At 49.3% G+C, this 27120-nt stretch overlaps 1 protein-coding gene across 1 annotated transcript in view; it reads right to left on the bottom strand.

Annotated features, from left to right (window-relative positions):
* The window catches only part of LOC147726768 (baculoviral IAP repeat-containing protein 1-like), a 1009320-nt gene that overhangs the window by 610393 nt on the left and 371807 nt on the right, over positions 1–27120 (bottom strand). The window contains exon 5 of the mRNA XM_086960810.1: positions 17067–17118. Within this exon, the coding sequence (XP_086816936.1) occupies positions 17067–17118 (52 nt within the window). The remainder of the gene's footprint in view (positions 1–17066; positions 17119–27120) is intronic.

Here is a 27120-nt window from a genome sequence, read left to right on the forward strand (position 1 = left end):
TCGCTTTCCAATGCGTGGTGATGCTCCTCTTGGCGAGTAGGAATCCCAAATCTATAAATGTACTAGTGTTCTTTGAGGTATGGGGGGACCAATGTAAGATCTAGGTCCCTATCAGTGAGAGATGTCAGTAATGCTGTCACCTCTCCCCAAAAGCTGCCAAGGAAGGCGCAGTCCCTTAGCATATGTTTAAAATCTGCATTGTCTGCAGAACATCTCGGGCAGGACGCTGACTGGGTCGGGAAATATGCATTTAATCGCGCCGGGGTAAGATATGCTCTGTGTAGAATATGAAAGTGCACTAATTGAAACCTCGCGTTCCTCGTACTCTTCCAGGCTCTTTCCACAATTTCACACAATGACCTGTCCGGGATGACCTCCCCTATATCCGTTTCCCACTTGAGCTTCAGAGCTGTCAAGGGGGCATAAGGAATTCAGTGTCATACGTCTAGAGAGACATGTCACCGCCTTATAGGTGCCCGCTGCCGCCACCACATACTGGTACCCCATAGAAGTGGGTGGCTCTGTTAGTCCTCCGCCCCAATGTTTCCTGATGGCTGTTGTGAGGGCAGTGTTATTGTAAGAAATCACCCCTGGCAAGTCATAGCAGGCCTGTAGATCGTCAAACGGGATCATGGTTCCCTCGTCATAAAGGTCTCCCATGGTAGTCAGCCCTCGTTGCTCCCAAGTCTCCAATCTCTGCCAGCTGCCTCCATGCGGAAGGGCCCTGCACATCTTTAATGGTATTTTCGGCGCATAGGGACTTCTAACAGGAGTCCTCCGCAGGTACCTGTTCCAGCATTTCCGCGCCGTGGCAGATTCTAGGGTGAGGGATGTGGGACCGAGTGGGAGTCGCAGTACTGTGTGGGACAGCACCATCAGGGATCCCCAGATCCCTCTGGGCTCCTCTTCTCCCCTTTCGCTATCTACTGTGTGAGCCATTGAAATTGGGCTGCTAAATAATATGTTTCATAGTCGGGGACCGCCAGGCCTCCCTCCGCTCTGGGTCGCATAAGCGAGAGCATGGAGCAAAGTTTTGGCCCCCAGTAATGCCTCCTTTGAATCAGCCAGGAAAAGTAAAAGATCATCTGCACAGAGTGTAATATGATGAACCTGTCTGTGTATGTCAAGGCTTCGATACGCCTGCCCTGATCTAGCATGCACTGCCAAGGGTTCCATCGCCAGCGCAATTGAAGGGAAGAGGGGACACCCCTGCTGTGTATCCCTCCCCACTCTGTAGGCCTCAGAGATCCCTCCCCCTGTTTTGACCCTGGCAGTGGAGTCAGCGTACAAGAGGGTTGTCCACTTCTCGCATCACATAGAACAGGTACATCCACTCCAAGCTGTCAAAGGCTTTCTCTATGTCTACTGCAAAGATCGCTGCAGTGTCAGAGTTGTAGGAATCTGCCTCCAGTGTATGCAAAAGTCTTTAAATATTGAGCACTGTGTTTTCTAGTGGGGAAGAAACCGGATTGGTCAGCATGTATGAGGGTGGGCATGTGGGGGAGCAATCGGGTGGCCAGGATCCTGCTTAGTATTTTATAATCAAGATTGAGCATGGATAAAGGGCAATATATATACCATTTTATCCCATGCCTGCTTTCCTGGCTTCAGTAGAGGAATAATGATCGCCTCTCTAGTGGAGTCTGGTAGCTTGCCAAGCCTCCTGGCATCATTATATAATTGTGTGAGTTGGGAGCAAGGAGGTCAATGTAGGCGAGGTAAAATTCTATTGGAAGGCCATCCGTGCCTGGGGTTTTGTTACATACTTTTGATGTCACCACGCACCTCCCGTACCTCGATCTCCCGACCCAACAAAGTTGCTGCATCTTCATCCAGCGCAGGTAGGTCAACTTCCTGTGTGAACTCCTGCAGTTCAACTTCTGAGGCGGCTAACCGGCTTCAGTAGAGCTCAGTGTAATAGTCAAAGAATAGATCATTGATCCCCTGTTGGTCATATCTAGCTACACTCATCTAGTCTCTAAGTTCCAGAATGACTGATCCTCGCCTAGCCGGATTCACCAACCAAGCGAGGATGGCTCCCAACTTATCCCTTTCGGAATGTGCCCATGTGATGTGGATCTTGTAGTCGAAGCAGCACAGGTGTTCCACGTATGCAGCCACTGCCTTCCTAACCTCTAGCAACTCCTGGTGCCTGTCCGGGTTCATCGTCTCGCTGAATGTCCAGGAGGAGAGTCATCCTAACCCCAGCTAACTCAGATATGCGCCTCCCTTTAAGCACTGTTTTACAGGCGTCCCATTCCACATTCATGGACGTGGTTGTTCCCTCGTTGACCTGGAAATAGTCTGTGATAGCTGTTCCAATAGTGTTGCGGAAAACCTGGTTATCCAAAGCCTCCAGCTGTAAACGCCAGGTGGGGATCTTAGGACATGCAGCGACCATTGCAACTGAGCCAGGACAGGATTGTGGTTGGAGATCGTCCAAATGAGGTATTCGCTGTTGCTAATCCCCTTGTGTACATCAGGTGAGCACAGGATGGCATCTAGACGAACATGTATCTCATGAAGGGCTGAGAAGAAGGAGTAATCTCGGGCTAAAGGGTGCTGCGCATGCCAGGTATCTAATAATCCCCATTTTTGTTGCCAGTTACGGCGTGATTCTGCCAGCTTGTGTGCATGTCATTAGGAAGGGGGTGGTGGGAGCGGTCTATGGTGACATAAGTGGTGCAATTGAAATCGCCACAAATAATAGTGACCCTGTGAGGGTGGTCGCCAACTTGCGTGACAATAGGGGAAAAAAGGCCGGCTGATCCGCATTAGGCACATTGTATATTGCCCAGGGTAAGATCTCTACCATCTAGTTTCCCTGTCACTACCACAAATCTACCCTCTGGGTCAATCACCTGTGTTGTGCATTGGAATGGGACCCCAGCCCTTATCCATATCAGTACCCCTCTCGCAAAGGCAGAGTATGCATTGTAGTAAACTTGACCCCTCCAGTTACGCTGCAACGCCTTCCCCTCTTGTGCAAGGAGGTGAGTTTCATGGAAGAATGCGATTTGAATGACCCTGCAAATCAGATAGGAGTGTATTTTGTGGCGCCTGGCCATAGAGTGCACACCTCTCACACTCCACGAGAGACAGGTCAAACATAAAGGGGGTCCCATTGCAGAAAGTTGCACGTAAAGTTCGTAAAAGTTACCTCTGTGATGAACCCGGATCCCCTTAAAATATCCCAACTAGTAAAACAACCCCAACTCCCCCTCCCCAGAACAGTCACTGGTGAACTAGTTCCCATCCAAACTTTACGTAACTGCTCAAAGTTCACTAGTGGTTGCAGGGGTAATCAGCCGTCAGTTCTGGATCCAGATCCCCGTCCGCCACCCCCCTCCAGTACCTGACACAGTTACATCGCCCCAGCTCAGGCATCTGAGGACTCTCGTCAATCTGATCTCAGCAACAATTTTCTGCATTCGCATTCTCAGGTCGAGATCGGGACTGTCCTCCCATGTTTACAGTGGAGCAAAGCCAGTCTGCTTCATCAGGCTATAATGTCTGCCGTCTGGGGTGTGACTTGTGGCATCTCCATTTCAGAGAGCTTGTTTTCACTGGGAGCTGGTGAACTGTTCCCACGCCATTTTTGCTTGAAGTAGGAGCCCTGCTGGCTATGTTTCGCTACCTCCTGTAGTACCCTGCACCGTTCCAAGCTAAGTTCCCTAGAAGAAGGAGCTCTGGTTCCTTCTTTGCTGCTACTTTCCGGACTCTGTTGCAAGGAGGCCAAGGGAGAGTAGCAGCGCATCGGTGCCCTTCGTGTGTCAAGCCATTCCCAGGCCTCTTGAGGAGTGGAGAAGAATCGAGGCCCCCCAGCATCAGCCACCCTGAGCCTGGCCGGAAACAACATGACATAAGGCAGGTTTAGCTGGCATAGTTTATTTTTGACAGCTAAAAAGGAAGCCCAATTACACTGTAGCTCCTTTGTGAAGTTCGGAAAAATCATTATTGTGTTGTTGTCAATTTGCAGCGTCCGTTTCTGGCAGGCTTGCTCCAATATATGGTCCCTGTCTCTGAAATGCAGCAGTCGTGCTACTATCGGCCGGGGAGGGGCCTCCGGTTTAGGCAGTCATGCCGGAACTCTATGCTCTTTCTAATGCAAAGAAAGGTGACAGACCCTCCGGGCCACTTCTGCACTGAGCTATTCCTCCACCAAGAGCACCATAATTGTACCCTCCGCCTTTTCTTGCACTCCAATGACGTGGATATTATTCCTGCGGGATGACCTTCACTGTCCTCAGTCCACATTTCCAGGACTTTGACTTTGGTTTCTAGTTCCATCAGTGCTTTCCGCATTGTTGTCATCTCTTCTGGAAGGCCTCCCAGTTCCTTCTCCGATGCAAGTACACGATCCTTGAGTTTTCGGTGGTCGTCTTTTAACAGGGTTAAGTCTGTGCCAATTGCCCCCATTTTCTCCTCTAGTGCCTCTGTGGAGGCTGTGATCGCCTGCATTACGTTGGTTAGCGTTGGTTTTCTGGGGATCGCCCTGCCTTCCGTTTTCAGCACTCCTTCGTCCTCGTTTGTCTGGGCGCTTCCTCATTGACGGCTGCATAACCTCTTCTCCTTTGTGTTCTCACCATCACCTTGGCCTCTACCCTGTGTTTCAGACCGTGCTGCGTGTAACGGTGGACGCCCATGTGTCTTTTCGGTTGTTGATTATCGCTGTTGCACTTCCAACGTTTGCAAGACTGGTCCTATCTCTGCATTCCCTCTTTCCTGCATTTATGCTTGAGCTTCTCCACGCCATGCGTACCTCTAGTGGCCCTGGAAAGATAACTTCAGTTTCAGTAGGGTCTCAGAGCCCTTAGTCTTGGCTCCAATGCCGGTGGGGCACTAATTACCCAGATAACTGCTCGTACTACTTGGTGGCTTCCCTGCTCACTAGGTGCATACAGCCACTCTCATTGCGTGGTTGGTTTCTAGCAGCCAGGAGCCCTCAGTACACTCCTGATCAGAATGCTCCCTCTCAGAGCATGTAACTCCTTTAAAGCACCTTGAGGGATCGATTGCGTTGTTACCGGTCTGCACTCTGCTGGCCTGTGTGCCCATGGCTTTGGGTACCCTTGGGGCTCAATCATTTATGTGCTTATATATTGATCCCTGGTGAGACCGTTTCTCTCCCCACCTGGTCTAGCGAAGTTTCTGGGCTCTGGGTTACCATACGATGATCGGTGGGTTATTTGATTCACCTCATGTCACTGCGTTTTGTCAGTTGCCTTGGGTGGGGCTTCCAGGTGACAGCGCTACCACGGAACCGTAGAATCGCCGCTCCCACTGCGGGTGGTAGAGCTCCCCACTCCGGGTGTCTTCCAGGCTCACCTGTAACCGCCAAATTTGATGCTGCAGTGCCTGGGTGGTCTCAGCGCAGTGCAGCCTGGGTGGGTGCCATCTTGGCCCTTCCTCTTCTCCACTATTCCGCTCCGGCGGGCAGGTGCCAGGGGCAGAACCAGGCAAATTGCTTTTGCTTATCACCGGAGCAAGTTCCTTGCAGATGGGGTGCCCCTGCCAACAAATCCCCCTGCGCTAGGAGGTGGTATGCGCAACTCTGCTCCCCGCCACTGCATTCACCGCGGGGAAGCCGCAATTTTTCTGCTCAGAACAGGGCGCCACATCCAACCTGCACCGGGGCTCAGGGTCCGTCGGCCAGAGGTCTTAAGCTCACCGCTCGAAGCCCTGCACTCACAGGCGTTGTCCGAGCTCCTGCAGCGGGTCGCGTCCTTAGGAGGCAATAGGTTCATCTTCTATAAAGTGACATTTTCACTGCCTGCTTAATGACTGGAGGGCGCCATCTTGGTGCCGAGATAGCTCTCCCAGGCCTCTCCGGGTAATCGCTGCTTTCGGAAGCTGTACCGAACACACTCCTCACCCCCACTGGGTCTCCAGGCGTTCCGGTGCTCAGAACCCTGATCAAGTCTGCTGCGGGACTCAGGATTATTGATTGCGGGGATTAGCGGTGGATGAAGCTCCGCCGCCAGCGTCCTTTCACATCGGCTTCAGGCCAAGCTCCCCCACCCATCTCTTTGATTTTTTATTTATTTTTTTAAACAGATTTTATTGCCATTTAGTGTCAAACTGAATCATTGTACATCATGAAACACATAAATTCTGGATCAATCAAAAGGCAAAATACTGTATGCCCCAGATCCATCTCCTTGATTATATTGAGGATATCAAGGGTGTCCTGTAGGCAGGTCTGTAATTTTTGAACCAATGGTTTCAGGTAGAAGTCAATAAATTGTGACAATGGCTCGAGGATCGATCCGATGCCCGACACAATGGGTCTGCCTGGTGGGGGTCTGGTGGGTTTATGGATTTTAGGCAATGTCTAGAAATACGGCATCTTCTATTGGTCTCTAATGAGGTAGTCCACCTCATGTTTCGAAATGCAATTATTGGCCAATCCCTCTTCCACAAGTGTTGTGATGTCCTTGGTTATCTCCACCGTGGGGTTCATAGATAGAACCTTGTAGTTCCTTTCATCCGAAAGGAGTTGATGACATTCGTTGGTGTAAGGTATTTCATCTAAAATAACTATAGCTCCTCCTTTGTCCCCCGGCTTAATGATGATGGAGGGATTCTTCTTCAGTTCCTTCAATGCTTCCTTCTCAATGTGGCAAACAAGGGTGTTTCCTGTCTCTGTAGATTTTCCAAGTCATGGAGAACCACTTGCTCAAATGTGCCTACCTACTGTGGTAGCGTAGCATCCTGGGGTGTAAACGAAGATTTAGGGCATAGGGGTGTATCCCCTGTAGCAGTATTCTTACTTCCGCATCCTCAAACAAGATCTTTAATCTCACACTTTGGAAGAAAGTGGCCAACTCCTGACGCAAAAGGAAATGATCCTACTAGTAAGTTGGAATGAAACCTAGGCCTTTATTGAGGACGTTTTCCTGTAGAACCTTCAGGGTCGCTGAGGAGAGGTTTACCATTAGTGATTGTCCCTACTCGTTCCCAGTAGAATGCTCTGAGTCATGCTCCTGGTCACTAGTTGGTTCAGTTCCTGATCCTGTTCCTCCCAGGTTACTCTCTGCTGGCCCTTCTGTTTGCCTTTGCCCCTCCCTCTGCCCCTGCCTAAAAAAGGAACCTGGGGCTTTTGGAATTGGGGTGGTTGGAAATTAGGGTTCCGTAAGCCTGGATACAGGGGGAAATCCATGCCAGTTTTAGCCCTGGTTAGGGTAACCTTGAAACGGTGCAGGGAAAAAGGGTCTTGGTCCCCTTTGGTTTACCTCTGCCCCTCCCTCTCCTTTGTTGTGGGTATTCATAATTGCTGCCCTCGCTACTACTGCTGAGGATGTCCTGATATTTCTTGCCCTGTTGGGTTCCTTCCTTCATTTCTGTGAGTTTCTGTTGGACGTATGTAGGGGTAGACTTTTTCTTGAGAATTTTTTAAGGTCTTTTTGCAGTTTTTATATTGTTGACTGAATTAAGTGGTCCCTGTACTCTCCCAATTCTGTGTTGACATCCTCTAGTTTATGTTTGAAAGTGGCCATTATTACCTCTGTTTTCAGACCTTGCTCACTTGCCTGGATCTGTATCAGCAGAGTATTGACTAGTCTTTTAGTTGTATTTATGATTAGGACCAGCCAATCCCTGGTGCATTTCACGCAACGAGTGCCCAATCACGTCTAAACGCGGCCCCGTGGAGCTGCGTTCCCCCTCAGGTATTTCATCAGGATTGCATGGTCTTCACATGTGTTCTCTTCAGTTCTAAAAGAGTGTCCCAGCCTTCTACTTGTGTGAGGACCTGGTTCAAAGCAGTATCACCCAGTATTGATGGTCCTACTAGGATCTCCTCTATCATATCCTCCCCAATGGATAGTCCATGATCCTGTGCCATTGGGGCTCTAGGTAGTGACCTGTAGTTCATGCATGTACTTTAAAGTTGAGCACCTCGCTTTATCTACTCGACACAAAAATACACAATGGTCCTGCATTCCCCTGCAGCTGAGCCGCCGCTCTGACCAATAATTTACACAAAAGAGGATGGGTGAGGGTAATAGACTCACCTACTCCAGACCCCCAAGCAATACTTTTATACACCAGAAGGAGTAGGGAGTAATAAAAAAGTGTCTCTGCGTTGTGGTGGCCTGTGCCTTCTGTCTTAATATATGTCCTTGCACCATGTAGCAGGCACCGCATGGTGCCTGCCACATAGTGCAGGGATATGTCAATTGTCCCCTTTTTGTTATGCAGCCTGTGCTGCAAGCAGCAGCACCTGCCACAATACAAAAGACTGCACTGTGTGTCAGGCACCATGGGGTGCCCACAACAGGGTGCAAGGTTTTCAGCAGACACCGATTTTCCCTATACGAGCCAGTGTTGTAGGTCGGAACACAGTCAATGGGAGTCCTCCTGAACGGTGTTTGGAAGCATCATAATCGGTTGGGTGGTACCGAATCCGCCAAGGAGTCGTGGGGTTTAGTTTTCGACCGACATCATAATCAGGCCCTAAACTTTTCACATTAAGTGTAAAGGACTTAGACATATCAATACTGCTTCAGATTTTGGCTAGACACAACTAATTTCTGGCAGAGAGGTTGCAGGCTGCGAGATAGAAAGAAAAGGTCATCCGCAAGTAGGCAGATCTTATGAGTCCCACCCCCAGATGGGATGCCCACTAAATCCTCCATGTGGTGAATAATCATGGCTAAGGGCTCTACCAAAAGGGAAAAAAGGCCCAACAATGAGCAGCCTTGACATGTGCCTCTGGGAATATTAATGGGGGCCATGTGGTGCCTGTTGACTTGGATGGTAGCTCTTGGAGCAACATAGGAGGCCATAATCTTAGTAGTTCTTCTCGGTCCTAAGCCTATCTTGCCCCAGACCGCCCTAAGGAAGGACCAGTTCACCGAATCAAAGGACTTCTCCATGTCAAGCAGGAGGAGGCAGGCCAGGATGTGTGGCAGTGGGCAGTGTAATTTCTCAATCAACTGTGTGATCCAGGGCATGTAGTTGGCCCCCTGACGATCAAGTATAAAGCCCACCTGATCTGGGTGAATAAGACCCAGCAGGTAGCGCTCTATCCTAGTCAACAAGATTTTGGTGCATATCTTTGCATCTATGTTAAGGAACACTATTGGCCGATAGGAAGGGCATTGGCTCCGTCAAGGAGTGAAACAGCTGAAACAAATGGTCTTGCAGTTCTGGCTAAAATTAACCAGGAGAAGCAGACCGGTAGACTGTCAGAACCTGAAGATTTGCCAAGGGGAAAGGTATGAATTATGCTGTGGAGCTCTGGATGGGCGTCAGGGTCCTCATGAAGTTCCACTTCAGGGGTGGATGGGCTCCCAATCACAGATACTCTAGTATTCCTCTATCAGGGCTGGAGATATCTTATTGTTCATTTATAGACACTGGTAATAGTTGTGGAATTCCTGTTGCTTGTCACACTCGGAGATCGCTCAGGCTCTAGCTTCCATCCAGGGCTTAGTGATGTGGTCTTTAGTCTGCACCTGACGGAGCAGTCTAGCTTTCATCAAGATCACCTTGTTCTCCCCGTCGTAATAGGTCTGGTTAAGGCCTAAGCTGGAGCGTTCAGCTCTATTGGTGAAAGAAGCTCTCATTTGCCTACGCAGCATAGCGAATTGCACCTTGCTGAGTCAAATGAGACCGTAGTGGTGTGGCTGTTTCAATGCCTTAATCTCTGTGGGCAGGTTAGTCTCCACCGCTCTGACAATGGCTATTGTGAATATCACCCCCCTGATGGCAGCCTTCAAGCCATCCAAAAGTATGGGCAATGAGATATTGTGTAGAGCATTCAATGCAAAGTAGTCGACAATTCCATCGCGTATCTCTGCCACATTAACCGGATCATAAAGCAGCCGCTGGGGTATGCACCATCGAGGTGGGCCACCTTGAGGGGAAATGGTAGCGGAGCAGGCAAGCTGTACATGGGCATGATCAGAGATTGAGATGTCCACGATAGCTGCTGTTTCAAGATTGTGTAATTGGGAATGCATTAAAAAGATGTGATAAGTGCGTGAGTAGAAAGCATGGACATGTGAGTAGAATGAGTAGTCTCTGCTATCACAATATTTATAGTGCCAAGCATCCACCAATCCCAGCTCCATGATGTCCTTTTAAATTACGTGGGCATAGCCCCCGTACCCTGATATGTGGTTGAGCTAAAGTCTAAGTCTGCGGCCTACACTAAATTGAAATCGCACCCAACGATGATGTTGCCCTTCACCCTGCCAGTTGCTCGCATAGTACATGTCTCAGATATGGCTTCTGTGTTTAGTTGGGGACATAGATATTAAGGAGTGTAAGTGCCACGTCCAATGTCTTGGTAGAAACGTACGCCCAGTATGGCAATTGGTACTCTGGGTGCGCCATCCGGTGACTGCCAGCCATTCACAGAGGAGTCTCCTGAAGGATAAGGATGTACGGGTTGTGTTGTAGTATATAGACCCATACCTGCCTGTGCTTGTTAGGTGAGTTGAGGCCTGCACATTGAGAGAGCAATTTAGTCCCCCCCAGGTATAGTCATCTAGTTACCAGCATACAGGCTCGGACCCGCACTTCGTAGGTGCGCAGGAAGGGAGGGGCAAAGGGGACAGGCAGAAGCCTAGGAGCAGGCAGCTCCGCCCTTACTCTAGTGTTGGAAAAGTGGACCGCTCCCATGGTGTAAGGACCCCCAGATATCCACATTTGAGTCATGTGGGCCTCTTGTCCTCCAGTGGAAGAATGTGTTATGTTTTGTGCACCCTGCAGAATGTGAAAGCAATAGCCCTGAGCAGTGCTCGACCTAGGAAAGAAAAACAAGCAATAGTCACCAATAACAGCCTGGCAGTCAGAGGCGCTGCTGCTTACAGTCACACAGCCCATAATTGTCCCATTAGAGAGGGAGGCCCATTCCCCTAAAGCTGACAGTCATAGCCTTACAAGTATCTAAAGGTGGATGGAGCCGGCAAGAGCTCCTTTGTCATTTTTTGGAGGTGCTGAATGATGTCCCACTTGGTCTCGTATGACACTGTCTCCTGTTGCACTGAACGGGGTGCTGGAAATGCACTGTGGTCCAAATAGGTCGCAGGTACTCTCTAGTGGACATGCAAGACTGAGACGCGTCAATGTCTTGTCCGTCAACTGCGAGTCCCAACTGTTTTACCTGGGACACTGTTGAGTTTTTAGCCAATCAAGGCACAACTTCCCAACACTGTAAGTTAACACCCCTGAATGTTCACTCTGCACATACCGCATGTCAGGCCTATTGGCTGTGAATCCCTTGCTGTTATCTAGGAATCTTTTCTGACATTTTTCAGTGTCTAGTGGCCATACTAACCATCCTTTCCAATTGGAATGTTGTGAGTTATGTCTAAACTTACGCAGCACAGTGTAAACAGTGTTATCATCATATGGTGTTAACTTCTGCCAATTGTTAAATCGTGTAAGAGTGAGAATCCATGGTGTGTTCAAATCTTTCATCTTGGCCGTGCAAGACATGTGGTTGGTTGCACAGTTTTGTTCAGGAAATCATCTGCTGTGGTATTGAACAGGCCTTAAAAAAGGCCTCAGTTCCCTGGACCTGCCATGCTTTAGTCCCGAGATAGATTTCACATTTACCATATCCCACTAAAAGTCAAAACCGTATACTGAGAATGAAAAGACGCAGAATAAATCAGCGTAGTGCCTTTCAACATATTTTTCTTTGCAAGTAATAGTGCAAGTCTATAATAAAACGAGGCTGGGTCAAACTATGATGCACATGCTTGGTACTTGGTGGTGTAGGGCAATGTTCCCATTGTGTAAAGTAAAAAACTTCACGAGGTGTACTAGCCTTGCATAAAAAATGATGACAGTAATGTTGAAAACAGACTATCTCATCGAAATTGGCTGTACAATCATATACCTCCTCAGAGGAAAACACATTTAAATGTTCTAAGCTCTTCGAACATATGATACACTGTATTAATGTCCAATTCATCAGAAATAGTACTAGGGAACATAATGTCATTTAAGAAAATATTAAATACATGCAGAATTTGTAACAGTTCAGCAGGACCATACACATCCAAAGATACCTTGTCCCATACAATCCCATCTGGAACTGGGTCAGATGAAATGTTGACCAGGGAGAAGTTTCTCTGTTCTTGGTGTGAGCATGTGTGTGGTTTCAGAGCCAAGTTAACCATGTGCACTGCAGAACGTTTAGGGACAAAGTGTCAATTTAGGAGTGGAAAGAACAAAGTCACAAAACGAATCCAGAGAACCAGCAAAAGTATTGCAATTGTAATCCAAAGGTGTAGCCATGTAGAAACAAAGTGCCTCATTTATGAGGTTTTGCCTTAGGGCAGCGCCACAGGCCATCCTTGTGCGATGCCCTAAGGCAAAAACAAAGGGCAGGAATGTGCAGTATCTATCAGATATGGCAAATCGCTGTCCTTTTCCCATGCAATGGTGCACAATGGGCTGCCGTGCACCAAAGCAGGCACCTTTGCACCAATGTGCAAGGCTGCCTGCGTTGCAGGGATGAATATTTTTGACCACAAGAGGCGTTTTCCTCTTTCTATGTGTGTTGCAAAATGCAGCACACATAGAAAAAGGAATAACAAGGAGAAATGAAGATATTTCTCCTCGTTGTGCCTCACTTACGCCTCAGAGTTATGGTTTCTTGCAAATATGAGACAGTGTGAAAAATTCATGGATTATGCTAGGAACGCCCCCAGCAACACCCATTGCACACCCCTTTAAGGCAGAAAGCTGTTTTAAAGGGAACAATATTTACGAGGTTGCATTGAGGCAAAAAAAGTGGCTTAGTGCTGCCTCGTAAATGTAGAGCAGGCTCCTGCGCCACAGAACGTCACAAAAAGCAATACAAGGAGCCTCAAAGGCTGAAAGTATGTTCTTTTCAGCCCAAGATGAAAGACACACACCTTCAGCTCGAATGGGAGGGGCGGTGGGGGTGGAGGCATCCCTGAAGAATCAGAGGAGTAGTCATCAAAGGTGATGAATTAATTAGATGCTGTCTGGGTTATCTTTGGCAGCTCAGCAGGTTGTGCTGAGCTTGATGCAGATTCTATCTGTGGAACATTGAAGTAGACCATATTCTTTTCAGGATTCCAAATAGAAATCTGTATTTCTGTACTTGTTGGCTGCACAGTTGTGGTCGTTTTTGAAACAGGTAGAAGGTATACATCATTGTTGTTCATCGATGTATCTTGTTGAAGAGAGCAGGCTTAATTTGGAATTAAAGCTTCCATCTGAAACTCCTGTATGGCAGTGAGAGGAGATTGGTAGCTACCCAAGAGTCCACATGGCTTATTGCTGAGAATCAGCCACTTAGTGTGGTTTGATCAGCTCAATAGAGACAAATCTTTTGTCTTGGCGTCTGGCAAGGGGAGGGAGAAGGACGGTTAATGTACCTTCAACAGCTAATACGGTAAGATAGCTCAAACTCTTTCAAGTTCACAATCTTTTCTCTGACCAGATTCCGGATCTTTGGGATCTAGCCGGAACAACATTCACGTCTCCGGTGACAGTGCGTTTTACTTGGATGTTGCTTTGTTCTTCCCGGAAATCATTCAATTGCTGTAAAGCAGCCAGACATTCATTGGTGTCAAACAGTGTTTCTGCAGCCACAGCGCTGTCTTTATTGAGGTCTGGGACCCACATCTTAACCCTAAACAGGATCTCATAAAGAGACTTTCTTGACATACTGTTTAACTCCCTGTGGACCTTATATAGGCGATGGACCCAACTGCGTCCAGTGCCTAATAACCTTGCTGTTAAAAACTGCTTTAAGTCCAGTTTTTTGCTCTCCACAACCATATTTCCCTCTGGATGGTTTTGAAAATGAGAAATGCCGGGTCACACCCAAACTTCCCAAGGCCTTTTCATAAGGCAAAGAGCTAAATGCCAGACCCTGATCAGAATGTAATGTGCCAACCAAGTATGTCCTGATAAAGACTTGCAGATCCTTTATAGCAGTTTGGGCGTCAGATGATCGATGTGGCAATACCAACAGGAATCAAAAGCAGGAATCCACTGCCAACAAGATATACTCGCAAGCCCCATCAGATGATAGTGGGCCGCAATGGTCTAAATAAACACAAGCAAAGAGCTGGATTGAAATCACAAGAGGTGTTTGGGGTGGAACCCTTTATCTGCTGACATGTCGCATCTCAGGACAAAGTCCTTGGTCTATTCGTAAAGACCCGGCCACCAATAGTGTTGCTGGAATAATTAAATTGTTGCAGCTACCCCAGCCGGCGCAGAAGCCAGACTTTCACGTGCAGCCAGTATTAATCCCGTTCTGCGATCACTGTTCGGTATTACTCTGTCTTCCACTCCTGAAATGTGAGCATACAGTGTGTTTTGTGCATCTAACTTGTAGGAGTACTTGAGTGGAAAGCCTTTCCGCAGATGCATGTCATTGCACACCGAATTGATGACCACCATGATGTCACTTTTCATTCTCATACTCAAATGAGTGATTGCAGCCACTGTGGTGGTGTGAACTGTCGACTGTGCAGCATTTTCAGACATTGGATTCCTGCAACATGAACGACAACATGCTGATTACTCAATGTAGATATGACATGATCCTGTGGAAAGCATTCTTTCTGCTTCGCCACCTGTTCCCAAAGCAACTTTTACTTCATGTGCAGCCTTTCGAATCCCTGATTCCATTCTGAGCCCAATAATGAAGATACTCATTATAGTCCCAAAAATAGGACACTGAGGTGGGCAATTTTGGATTTTTAAAAATGTAATCTATAGCCCATACGAGCAAACCCCAAGATTATGAAGTCTACTCTGGTCAAGTGTTCCATCAGGTCATTGTCCGTTAAAGTATATGTCATCAAAATTTTCAAGTAATTCTGTGTTTCTGTCCGAAAACAACCCAGGGCTATATTCACACCTCTGGGGCCAACGGCAGAATCATTTCAAGAACCTAGCACCATAAAGGCAGTCAAATATCTGCTTCCAGGTGCTGTATTTTGACAGAAAATCAATTTGAGATATCTAGTGTGGTTTTGTATTGCTTCCACACTATGCTATTCATGAGTGTGGCACTGGGTGCATTTTGTACTGGGATTGTGCAAGTAGCTGTGTTCAGGTGTCTGTAATCTAATACTAGACAATATGATTGATCTGGGGTTCTAGGATTTCCCTAACTGGTTGTGTTGCCTAATTTATGAATGGCTATTATTTTTGAGGTTGTGGGGTTGTCCTCACTTGAATTTCAAGATAAGGTGAACCGTCATCCCACTCCACATTGTTATGGTATAACACACGAGCTAGCGCTAGAGCTCACTCCTTGGCATGTGTGTGTTTATGTTTAATTGATACTGATACAAGGACGGAAAAAGCAGGTAAAATTACTGTTTTCCCATTTGAACAATCAATTACCAAATCTGGTGGCCAGTCTTTTTCTGTTAAAAGAATATAGTACCCTTGAGTGTGCTCCTCTCAAAAGAGGACATTAATGAACCTGGGTATCCCCCCTCCAACTGTAGTTGGACTTCGTATAAATGATGGGGAACACTTACCCTGGGTTCTGATGTTTCCACAGTTATATAATCACTCAGCACTACTCTCAAAACACAATCCACCAGGTTCTGGTGACTATTGTGACTTCTGCTGCGTTGTCCAGCATTGTCAATGCCCATTCCCCGTTTAGAACTAGAGTCCTCAAAATCTTGGCATGCCTGACCTTTAGTACGGCTACCTTCTTCTTAAATTAAGGCTTTTATAGTTTAGGCTTGTCTTCATGTTTAATTATGTTATCAGATGAGCGTTGAGAGTCCCTACTTGGTTTCACATGCTCCTTTGATCTGCGATCTGATCGTCCTCCTTTCTCCGAACATTTATCGGATGAATCCTGAAAGGAATGTAGGAACGTGTATCGGTCGACCGATGTGGTTTAAAGAAAAGCGAGAAAAGAAAGGGGACACGGCTAGAAGCGATGTGTTACAGAACGGTGTCTGTCTTGGACAATAGAGAGTGCCCCAGCGATTGAAATACACAGAGAATTACCGAAGATCTCGAAGAGAAAAAGGAGCAGGAGACCGGTTACTATATAGTTGTACCTGAAAGACGACTAAGTTTAAGACTAGTTTGGAGATAACATTAGCGCATTTTTTTCGGTGCTTTACCAGCCATCTCTCGTGCCCCTCCGTGAATATAAGATTGATGATGGACCCTTGAAAGCCCATGTCCTGATGAGGCCCATAGCCAGAGGGCTGAAACGCGTCAACAGTTCTACAAAGACACCCCAGATAAAATTATAAAAAGTATTCGTATAATAAACAAAAGAGAGTACACAAAAATATTGAGGTGGAAATATTACACCTTGGGTACTCCATTGTTCTAAGGGTGATCTGTATCTAAAGGAATGCCATTGATAATCTTCAAAGCATCCTTTTCTTGTGAAAGTATAGGGCGATAAGGTCCAACAGGGGATTTGGCCTACAATGTATAATATGTGTTTTTATGTATAGCATGTAATTTGTGTATATATTTATGTACTTTTGTGTATATTGGTTTGACAAAAAAAGAAAAAGACGGTACTTAAAGCATTGAAAAATGAAAAAATAAATTTGATATATGCTTTGAAAAATAATTTTTTTGATTACGCTTGCTGGATTAGGCTTGGTTATAGACAGTTTTTGAGAAATAGATACATTGATGATTTTGTTCTTCATTAGTTATTGAAGGTAGGACTAATTTATGTTTTCTCCAGATGAAGGTCACTTTGTGTGATGTAAATGTGAATTGTACCTCGCAATACTGTAACTTGAGTGTCATTGATCCTCCCTCCCTTTATCAACACCAATTACCTACACGTATATCAGTTGGTAAGAATGCATTGCTGCACTAGTCCTATGAGCTAGACCTATGTACAATTTAGAAGGAGATTATTCTGTGAGAAATCTAAACCACAAAATGAAAAAGAGTTTGCAATCCTATGTTCGAATACAGTGTTATGTTTCATATTTGAGATTTTATTTTTTCGAAAACAAAATGTAACTTAAGGCCTTTGAGAATACCTTTATGAAAGAATAACACCACTGATTATTTTATGGACTAGATGGTAGAACTACTGTGTGATTTACCTGCTTTCCCTGGCAATATGTGGTCGGTCCATCTTGGAATGAAGTCCTTCCCCTGTACAAAAAGAAGAAGAAATGTCGAATTACCAAATATAAAAAGACTAAAATATGTGGTGAACCTCATTAGTGGTACAAATACATGTGCCGCTATTGAATAATTGTCTATTGTAAAATAGAATTTGCTAAAGATGAAAATAAAGATAGCAAATGCTCACGCTACTGTATTCGGTATTTACTATATCAATGTGGCAAGAATGCCATAATCTACAGAGATTAAGATTACTCATAGATAAATGTACATTTTGTGTGATCATTCATTCTTGGTATGGAATACCAACAAACACATTGGATCGACTGTGTGGATGTACATATGGAATTAGCAACTGCAAACTACGAATAGCGCCATTGTTTTCAACAAGCTGGTTCCAATTTATTGGAAAAGTTTTATAAAGCGCGAACATGACCCGAAATGGGTATCAGAGCACTGTACATCAGTAACGAGATGGTACGGTTAGTCACTAAGCAAATAACATCCGTAGAGAAACCGACCCAATACAATAAGAGCGAAAACAAAAACTAGAACATAAGTTGCACTCCGAAAGTGTCTCAAACAAAGGAGATAGCCATGATTTCTCTAGGGTATAAAAAGATTAGTTATATTGACTTTGGGAGGAATGTTCCAGCTGGTTATTAAAGAAAAGATCTTTGAATTCCATTTTGAAAGAAGAGGTCAAAGGATTCTAATGGATATCAGGAGGAAGAGTGTTCCAAATTCTTGGGGCAAGACCCGAGAAGACGCAGTTGTATCTTCTTTTCTATTTGAATTTGTGTGGTTTCAGCAGGAATGTGCTGGAGCTGCTTAGGAACCTAGACATACCAGAGAATTTGAGCTTATTTGCCAAGTAAAAGGGTGTATTATGGTGAAGCGCTCTGTGCGTCAGGCAAGCAGTCTTGAACCTAATCCTATCATTGAGTGATAGCCAGATAAGCTGAATTAAATCAGGTGTGATGTGATCATGTTTACACAAGCCTGTGCCCTGTCTGGCTGCAGAGTTCAGGGTGGCCCTTAGGGGGGTCAGACTAGCTTTGGGCAGCACAGTCAAGGTAACAATTCCATATTCCACACAAGAGATCACTAGTGACTGAACTGCAAGTTGCAGGTCCACTGGGGTAGGAACGGCTTCATTTTCATAAGCGTGTTGAGATGGTAGTTGGCTCCTCTAGTTGTTGGGCTGATATGATCTTGCATATTGAGGTGTTTATCTAGTGTGATGCCTAAGGAACTAGTGGAATCCACCACATGAGGATAACAGATGAGGGAGGTAATATGTTTGAGCCAGTCTTAAATGGGTATGGAGTGGGTGGGCGGGGTGATCAGGAGGAATTCAGCCTTGAGAGTATTAAGCAAAAGATGATTGTGAGTTAGCCATTGTTGAGTGTTCAGAAGAACACTGTTAAGCATTTTGATTTCTTTAGGTTTAAAGCATTTTATTAAGAAACATGGGGAAGGGAAGTAGGAGGTCAAGGTTACATACAATACAAAAGAGGCACGTTGCAGCAATTCTGGTGGAAAGGGGGGAGGTCGGTGGTCCAGGAGGGGAGAAAAAAAGGGGCATAAGCTGTAAGGCAATAAGGCAGTGCGTATGACCCTCCAATAGTCCCCAACCTCCCAATCAAAGCTAAGCGCGAGTAGCGACCCGCAACACAGTGAAAACAACACAGTCCCTCCAAGCCCCCCGTCCCCAGAAAAGGAAAAGAAGAAAACAATGCCCCAACATCCCCGTCCAATAGCCCGCTATAGAAACATTCACCCCAAGCCGCCTACCCCCATCCCCCAGTCCCCCCAATCCCATCCCCCTTAATCCGCTGGAGCCGTCGGCGGCGTCAGCCTAAGAAGGCGTAGGTACCTCGGACATGTGAGCTCGCTAAATTCCGTGGACAGTAGTGCCAAGAAGGGGTGCCAGAGCTCCTCGAACTGGTCTACATTACCAGCCACTGTGAGCGACATCTTCTCCATACCCAGTACCTGCCAGAGTCTATGTAGCCAGCCAGTGATAGAGGGGGCAGTGGGGGTGCGCCAGTGTACAAGGATATTTTGAACCGCTGAGCCTAGCGCAATAGTAATCTGCCTACCCCTGCGGGACTTCAGCGGGTACATCAAGTCGTTGGGAAGGCCTAGCAGGACGTATGCCGGGAAGCGCGGGAGTTCAACCTCGAAGTGCCTGTCCACCTCATCTAAGACCTCCTTCCAATAAGCAGACAGTACCGGGCACCCCCAGAGAATGTGCGATAGAGTACCCTCCTGTCCGCAGCCCCGCCAGCATCCCTTGTCAGTGAGTTTGTGCATCTCGTAGAGCCTCTCCGGGGTGTAATACCAGTAGGTGGACACCTTGGTAAAGGTCTCCGTCAGCCCATTGTGGTACGCAGAGTGCCTCGCCCGATATGCGATCTTGTCCCACTCCTTGTGGCTCAGGATCCTGCCCAACTCTCTGTGCCAGCGCTCTCTCCCCGGATTGTGGTAATGAAACGGCGGGGGTTGGAGAAATTTATACAGGTCGGTAATAAGCTTGGCGTCCGAGGTCCGGGTCACCAGCCACCGCTCGTAGGGTGTGATTTGACGGGCTGCGGCGTCGCGCACTTGGGGTTGGAGAGCCCAGTGACGGACCTGCATATAACGCAGTCTGTCCCCCTCCGTCAGACCAAAGTCCTGTCGGAGTTGTTGGAAAGGAAGCACGCCCTCCGGCCCGTAAATCTGAAAGAGCACCCTGCAACCCGCACTCACCCAGTGAGAAAAGGCTCCCGGTTCTAGGCCCGGAGTAAAGTCTGGGTTACCAACTATGGGCGTAAACGGTGATGGGAAGGTAGTTAGCTCGCGGAGCTCACAAACCGCATCCCACACTCGCAGTGGAACCCGGGTGACAAAGGAGGCGTAGAGATTAGCCGGGCGATGTGCGCGCCGCAGGAATGGAACCTCTTGAAGGGTGCGACCCGCAACCGCCTGATCCTGAAAGAGCCAGTGCTTGTCAGATTCCCACCTGCTCCATTCCACCAAATACCGGAGTTGCGCCGCTTGAAAATACTTCCGGAGATCCGGAACACCAAGACCCCCCGCCTCCGGGGCAAGCGTGGAGAGAACCCTCTTCATCCGAGGCTTGCGGCCCTGCCACACGAAACGGGCGATGTCAGCCTGCGCTTGCTGTATCCAACCCACAGGGGGCTGGAGAGGTAGAGCGCGAAAAAGATACAAGATCTGAGGCAGCACCGTCATCTTCACTGCTGCAATACGGCCCAGCCACGAGAGCAGGCCCTTGCCCCATCGGCCGAGTTCCTCCTTAATCTTCTTGCCAAGGGAAGAATAGTTGGCTTTGACCATTTCAGGCAGCGAAGGTGCAAGCAGGATCCCCAGGTACGGCACCGTGGAAGAGGACCACTGCATAGGGAAGAGACACTGGAGGTCTCGCCTAGTGTCCGCGGAAAGCGACACATCCAGGGCAGCCGATTTGGACATGTTCATTTTAAAGCCGGCCACGCGTGCAAAGGCGTTCAGTTCCTGGACGCAAGCAGGGAGTGACCGCCTGGGGTCATCCAGGGTCAGCAGGACATCGTCCGCATATAGGCTAACAGTATAGGTATACTGACCCATCTTAACCCCATTAGCGTCCGGATTGTCGCGAATCCTCTGGGCAAACGGCTCCATATAGAGGGCGAACAAGAGCGGTGAGAGGGGGCAGCCCTGTCTCGTACCACGTTCAATGGCAAAACTACTAGAGCTGTGCCCATTGACCCGCACCGATGCTGATGGTCTCTTATAACAATTGAAGACCATGGTGCGGAACTTCTCGCCGATCCCCAGTTTCCCGAGGACCAGCTCAAGGTACGGCCAATGAACCCTATCAAAGGCCTTCTCCGCATCGACCGACAGTAACATCCGTTCCCCCGGGACGCGTGAGGCCTTTTCTAACACGTGCGTCACCCTCTTGGTGTTGTCGACTGTCTGCCTACCGGGTACAAAACCAGCCTGGTCCGCCTCCACCAGGCCCGGTAGGTGCAGGCCAAGTCTGGCCGCCAGGATTCCAGTGTAGAGCTTAAGGTCCACATTCAGAAGTGAAATAGGCCGATATGAACCACACAGGGTCCGATCCTTCCCGGGTTTCGGAATAACCGACACCGTCGCGGAAAGAAGGTCCGGCGGGATAGCCCCCGGCTCGGAGAAGGAGTTGAACAGGCGAGCCAGGATAGGTGCCACAGTGGAGCAGAAGGTCTTGTAGAACAAGGCCGTGTAGCCATCCGGGCCCGGGGCTTTACCGTGTTTCAATCGTGCGATAGCGGAGATGACTTCCTCCACATGGATGTCCCTCTCCAGGTGGTCCGCCTGGGCGGGCTCTAGAGCCGGGAGGGTCACAGACTCCAGATAGTCCTCAGCTTCTCCCGGTGAGGAGGGTTCCGCGGTGTATAGCGCCTCGTAAAAGCTACGGAAGGACTCCGCCACGTCCGCGTCACCGGAAACCGAAACCCCGTCTGCACCCACTAGCTCCTTCACCACATTGCGTTGCTGCGCAGCCCTGAGCCGGTGGGCCAGGAGCCTACCGCATCTGTCCCCGCCCGTATAAAAGGCATGCTTCAGACGCAACGCTGCGTATTCCGCCCGATCTAGGTCTAGCGCAGAGAGGAGTTTCCTCGCCGCTTTCAGCTGCCTCCAAACTCGAGGAGCCCCCGTTCGGCGGTGAACCTGCTCAAGTTCCCTGACCTGCGCCGTCAGTTCGTCCCTCTTACATTGCCGCTCTCTGTTCTCGGCCGAGGAAATGTAAATAAATTCCCCCCTGAGGACCGCCTTCAAGGCTGCCCACTGCGTCGCTAGAGACGTGTCGGAGTTGCCATTGTGGACCAGATAATCCTGAATGACCTCCTCCACTCGCTTCACCACCGACTTCTTATGTAGAAGAGTATCCCGAAGCCGCCACATCCCTCTGGAGGGGGGGGCTGCTGGCCATGCAAAGACTCCGGAAACCGGTGCATGATCGGACAGGGACAAGACCCCGATGTCTGCCGCCGTGGCGGCCGAGCGCAGCGGTCCGCTCACCAATAGGTAGTACAACCGCGAATAAGTGCGGTGCGCGTGGGAGAAGTAGGAATAGTCCCTATCGGTGGGGTGCATAGCGCGCCAGAGGTCATGCAGATCCATCTCTGCAATCCGGTCCTGCACCGCTCGGGAAAGCTCCCCCGTCTGCGGGAAGCGTTGGGCAGACCTATCCATAGCTGAGTCGAAGACCATATTTAGGTCTCCCCCCAAGACAACATGGCGATCGGGCGAGGCAGTGACGTCTACTAACACTGATTCCAGGAAACGATCCTGGTGGTCATTCGGGCTGTAAACGGAGCCAACCGTGAAGGCGATACCCCCAAGCCGCATGCGATACGCTAGGAGCCTCCCCTTTTGCTCGGCATATTTGTATAATACCTCGCCCCTGAAGGAGCTAGCTAAAAGAATGGCTACACCTGCGGTCTTGGTCGCAGCCGAAGAGAAGAATTGGGTGGGGAATTTGGCAGAGCGCAACCTGTGACAATCTTTGGAAAGTAAATGAGTTTCCTGCAAAAGGCAAATGTCCGCTTGCGTCCCCTCCAGCAGGGAAAGGATCGACCTATGCTTCACAGGGTTGTTCAGACCCTTAACATTAAGGGTCACTACCTTCAAGGACGGCATCGCTCCCAGGGGATCGAAGCGCTATGCAGCAAGCGAGGGATCAGCGGAGGGGGCGCGCGGGGCAGGGGCGCAGGGAAGGCCAGAACCGGCCTCGTGTGTGCTTGGGCAATATCGGACGGGACCCCACCAACAACAAACCAATTTCTAAACCCTCCCAAAACTAACCCATGGCAACTAGCCAGAACCATAAACAAAGAAAAACACCCCATTGTCTCAGTCCGGCCCGAACGGGCAAGTCTGCAGGAACCAATCAAGTGGACGTTCAGCCACTCACCTCCAACCGTCCCCCCCCAACCCCCAGCCCAAACCCAGCATCGTAGAGGCTAAGAATCTCTCCCCCCGGAGTGAAGTTAGGCCGTCATGGCCACGCCATTGGATTCAGGCAAGTTCCCGGCCGCCGTTCTCAGGGCCTCCGCCATATTCGCCCTGATGGTAGGGGAATCCGGGCGGCTCGCAGTCGCCGATGATTGTCGTCTCCTCGATCTTCGCCGGCTCCGTCTCTCCGGACGTCTCCATGCGGGCGTCGCTCCGTCTTCTTCCGTGGCTGTGAGTCCCAACACCCCGCAGATGTCCTGGAGGGAGCGCAGCTGATGTAACACCCCATTCCATCGGAAGATTAGACGGAAGGGGTGACCCCAGGAGCAGGGCGTCTCATGTTCCCGCAGAAAGTCCGTAGCGATCCGGAAGGACCTACGCTTCTGCAGCGTGATGGCGGACAGGTCCTGGTAGAGCGCCACGGGCCGCTCTCTGAAAGTTAAAGGCTGCTTCCTGCGGGCCTCTGTCATGATGCGCTCCTTCAAGGGAAAATCAGGCAGGAACGCCAGAATATCAGGGGGGGGGTGCCGATGACTGGCGCTGTCGGCCCACTCTATGCGCTCTGTCTATGCGGATCGGAAATTCCGTGTCTTCTCCCAAAATCTCCCGGAACAAGTCCTGCAGATAGGCCACCAGGTCCGTTCCCTCTTCCGCGGATGGGACACCCCGCACCCGGATATTGTTCCGCCTGGACCTGTTCTCGAGGTCCTCAGAGTGGGCCTGGAGCTCGACACACTGCTCCCGTAGACGGAGAACGTCCTGCTGGAGATGGACTATCTCCTCATCTCGGCGCTGGGCCGCCGTCTCCACCGCGTCAACACGTTCGCCAAGGCCCTCGACCTCCCTGCGTACTTCTCGGACCTCGCTGGCCACCTCGGTCTTGAGCGTCTGGAAGTCCTCTTTGAGGGAGCTGAATAAGTCCTCCATGAAGGACCTCGTGACCGGCGGCTCGCCTCCAGTGGCGTCTGCCGAGGCCCGAGAGGACCCCGGGGACGGTTGTGTCCTGTCCCGCAGCTGCTGGGCCCTGCTGAGCATGTCCGGTAGAGTGCGGTCTCCCCTTTTCGCGCCTCCTCTCCCAGTCATCTTGGCCCCAGCAGTAGGCAAAGCTCAGGGCCGGCCGCCGTAGATGCGTCCAGTCGCTCGTGGGCACCAGATGTGAGGACCCCGCCGGAGACAAGGGTGATGCGTCACAAGCGACAAAATGGCGGCTCAGGCCGGGGCGAGACAATCATAGTACCGACCAGGGCGGCAAACAGGGCCAAAGTCCGAGTCTTTCAGTAGTTCACTCCCAGAGAAGTTAGTTCAGGAGCCAGGGCGAAAGTAGGCACCCATTCGGCAAAGGCGCGGGTGAAGGTCGCCAGCTCCAGCTCCTCAGTGACAAGATGGCGGCAGGGCGGAACCCGGGAGAGCGGCCCAGGCCGGCCAGATCGCCGGCGACCCCCGGGCTACAATAGGCCAGGAAAGTTCAAAGCCAGTGTCTCACAGTTGCACCGGCGGGTACACCCAGGTCGGCCGCCGCGCAAACGCCTCCGTCTCCCGCCACCAGGACCGGGGTCCTCGTCGCACCATAAACCGACATCAGTAGTGAAGGGCCAAAGCGCCAGCGAGGGTCCAGGGTCTGCCGTGCATCGGCGACTCCGGCCACGTAGGCTCCGGGCGGAGGGCTCCTGTACTCTGCGGAGCACGTCGGGTCCGATCCCGCGGGATCACTAGCTTTCAGCACCCGGCCCAGCCGAGGCGCTCGGACAGCACCGCAATACGCTCCGCCTCCCCAGCTCTTCTCCGTGGTCCGATCCAGGCTCCTCTCCGTGGCCCGATCTTTGGGCTAACTTTCGGGGTACTTCCTCCAGGGCGATAGGAGTCAAAGTAGTATCAAAATGTGCCCCAGGAACTCCGGCACAGTCCTCTCACCCGCAAAGCAGCCGCGGGGGGAGAGAAGCGCAGGAATCGGGGCTCGAGCTGAGCCGGGCCGGAGGAGCTACGGGAGGAAGCGTCCGCTCACTCCGCCATCTTGGCCACGCCCCTTGATTTCTTTCAGAGAGGCCATGTACCTAAGAAAAATGTTTGTCCAAGTAACAAAGAAGAGTGCAAAGCTTGAGTTGTTTACAAAATCACTGGGAACCCCAAGCAAGAATTATTTCCCTAACTGAGAGCTACATTTCATCTAGATTTTAATGTTGTGTAGGGTTCCTGCATGAGCACTCTCTGTAAGTTGCTCCCAAGGATCAACTGCACAGGTGAAGCGGAATCCTGGCACAGCTTCAAACCAAATTTCCTTCCTCATGCCAAACTCCCTTCAGTGCAGTAGTGTGTCACATGACATCCCATTGTGTAGGCAGCATGCACACACACGCACACTATCATCCTGACACCGGGCGCGGTACAAGGGCTTGTAAACAGGTGATTGAGGCTGTGAACTGTCAGCTTTAATAAAGGCTCTTCTCAATCTTTGTGTCCTACCTCTAATTTGTGTACCCATGCTCCCGCTAGTTGGGCGTCTCTACAATGGCGATGACGTGAGCCATCCTTAGCCCAACAGGTAAAAGCAGCAGACATGAGGCCTATAATCCAACCTGCTGTCATCTCTGATCTTCCATACTGGGACTATAACCACACATGGTACAGGTAATCCAAAGCAATCATAGGCTCGGATGGTCTCATCATAATATGACTCCAGTCCAGTACTAGCACAGAACAAAGGAAATATCGAGCGCAATACATTTAGCAACAAGGAGAATAAAACAGTATAACAATACCATGGGCTTGTGCAGCAGCATTAAGCTGATTATTGCATCATCCCTTTGAAGGCCCACCTTCTCTGAATACAGCAAGCATCCACTTGCACAACACACAAACAGTTCAAGTGACATAACAAAACTATGTAAAGGGGGTCACACCTCAGACAACAAAGAAGCATACATTAGTACATAATTCACCCATACACATCAACAGGCTGCAGAGCAGCACAAACGACCTCAGGACCTCAAAGTGGCAATACAATTTGAATCAGCCAAGCACATTGAGGTGATGATACCGCCAGTGACAGGAACCACCCAGTGCAGGCCCCTAACGTGATCCCCACTAACCCCCAGCAGTGGGGATGACCACTGCATCCAGTAAAAAGAACTAGAAACCCCCAACTCCATTTAGCAAACTCGGTGATCTAGCAAATGCAGCCCCCAAATGTCAGATCTGAGTTGCCCACTGCAATAATGACTTCAAAGCCATGAAATAAACTGATGGCAAAACAAAAAAGCTGGCAAAAGGAAAAGTGTGTTTCAACTGTGAGTGCCCCAATCACCTTGCACGAGTATGAGGGGAGTAGCCACTCCGCACGTCAATGAGTACGAGGCATAATCTGCTGCCTCTAGGCACAAACCATAATGACCAGGCTGGACAAGCAGCACTCAGTTGGGAAGAACCCACCCTTAAGGATAACCAGGATGACAGGGACGAAGATGAAGTCTTCCTTATATCCTACAACATCGGGAGCTATATTTGTAGTAAGAGCACCAAACACTGCGATAATCGACTCGAGCATTGGTCAACATAATGACTAAAAGCCAATTCACCAACCTCCGACTGAGGCTACCTCAGCAACCCACAGAAGTGAAGGGATTGAACCCATCCCCCTTGGAGATTCTTTTGAATATCAAGTGTCCTATGACAAAACCAGCTGTACAGCTAAATTCTTTGTTGCCTCCTGCAGAGTTGAAACACTTTTGAGAGTCTCCATAGCAGAATAGCTACCCTTCATTTCCTACACAGCAGTGATACAAACAAGAAGAGAGAGAGAAGGCTAGTGAAATTGCAACACCTGGTCCAAGGACTAGAGAAAATGCACACTCTGTAGGTGTTCCCTCACATCAACATGACAATTTAACATGTTGCTCTGAGGCACCGCAGGGTCTCCTACCACCTCCGTCTGGCAGTGGAAGCAGAAATCCGAAAGCTGGAACATCTCATGGTCATTGGAAATGTGTCGGGCCCACCCTTGGGCATCTCTGATGATTGTTGCAGGTAAAAAGGCTGGTTGCATAT

Source organism: Lissotriton vulgaris, chromosome 3_1, assembly GCF_964263255.1.
Source record: "Lissotriton vulgaris chromosome 3_1, aLisVul1.2, whole genome shotgun sequence".
Taxonomy (NCBI): Eukaryota; Metazoa; Chordata; class Amphibia; order Caudata; family Salamandridae; genus Lissotriton; species Lissotriton vulgaris.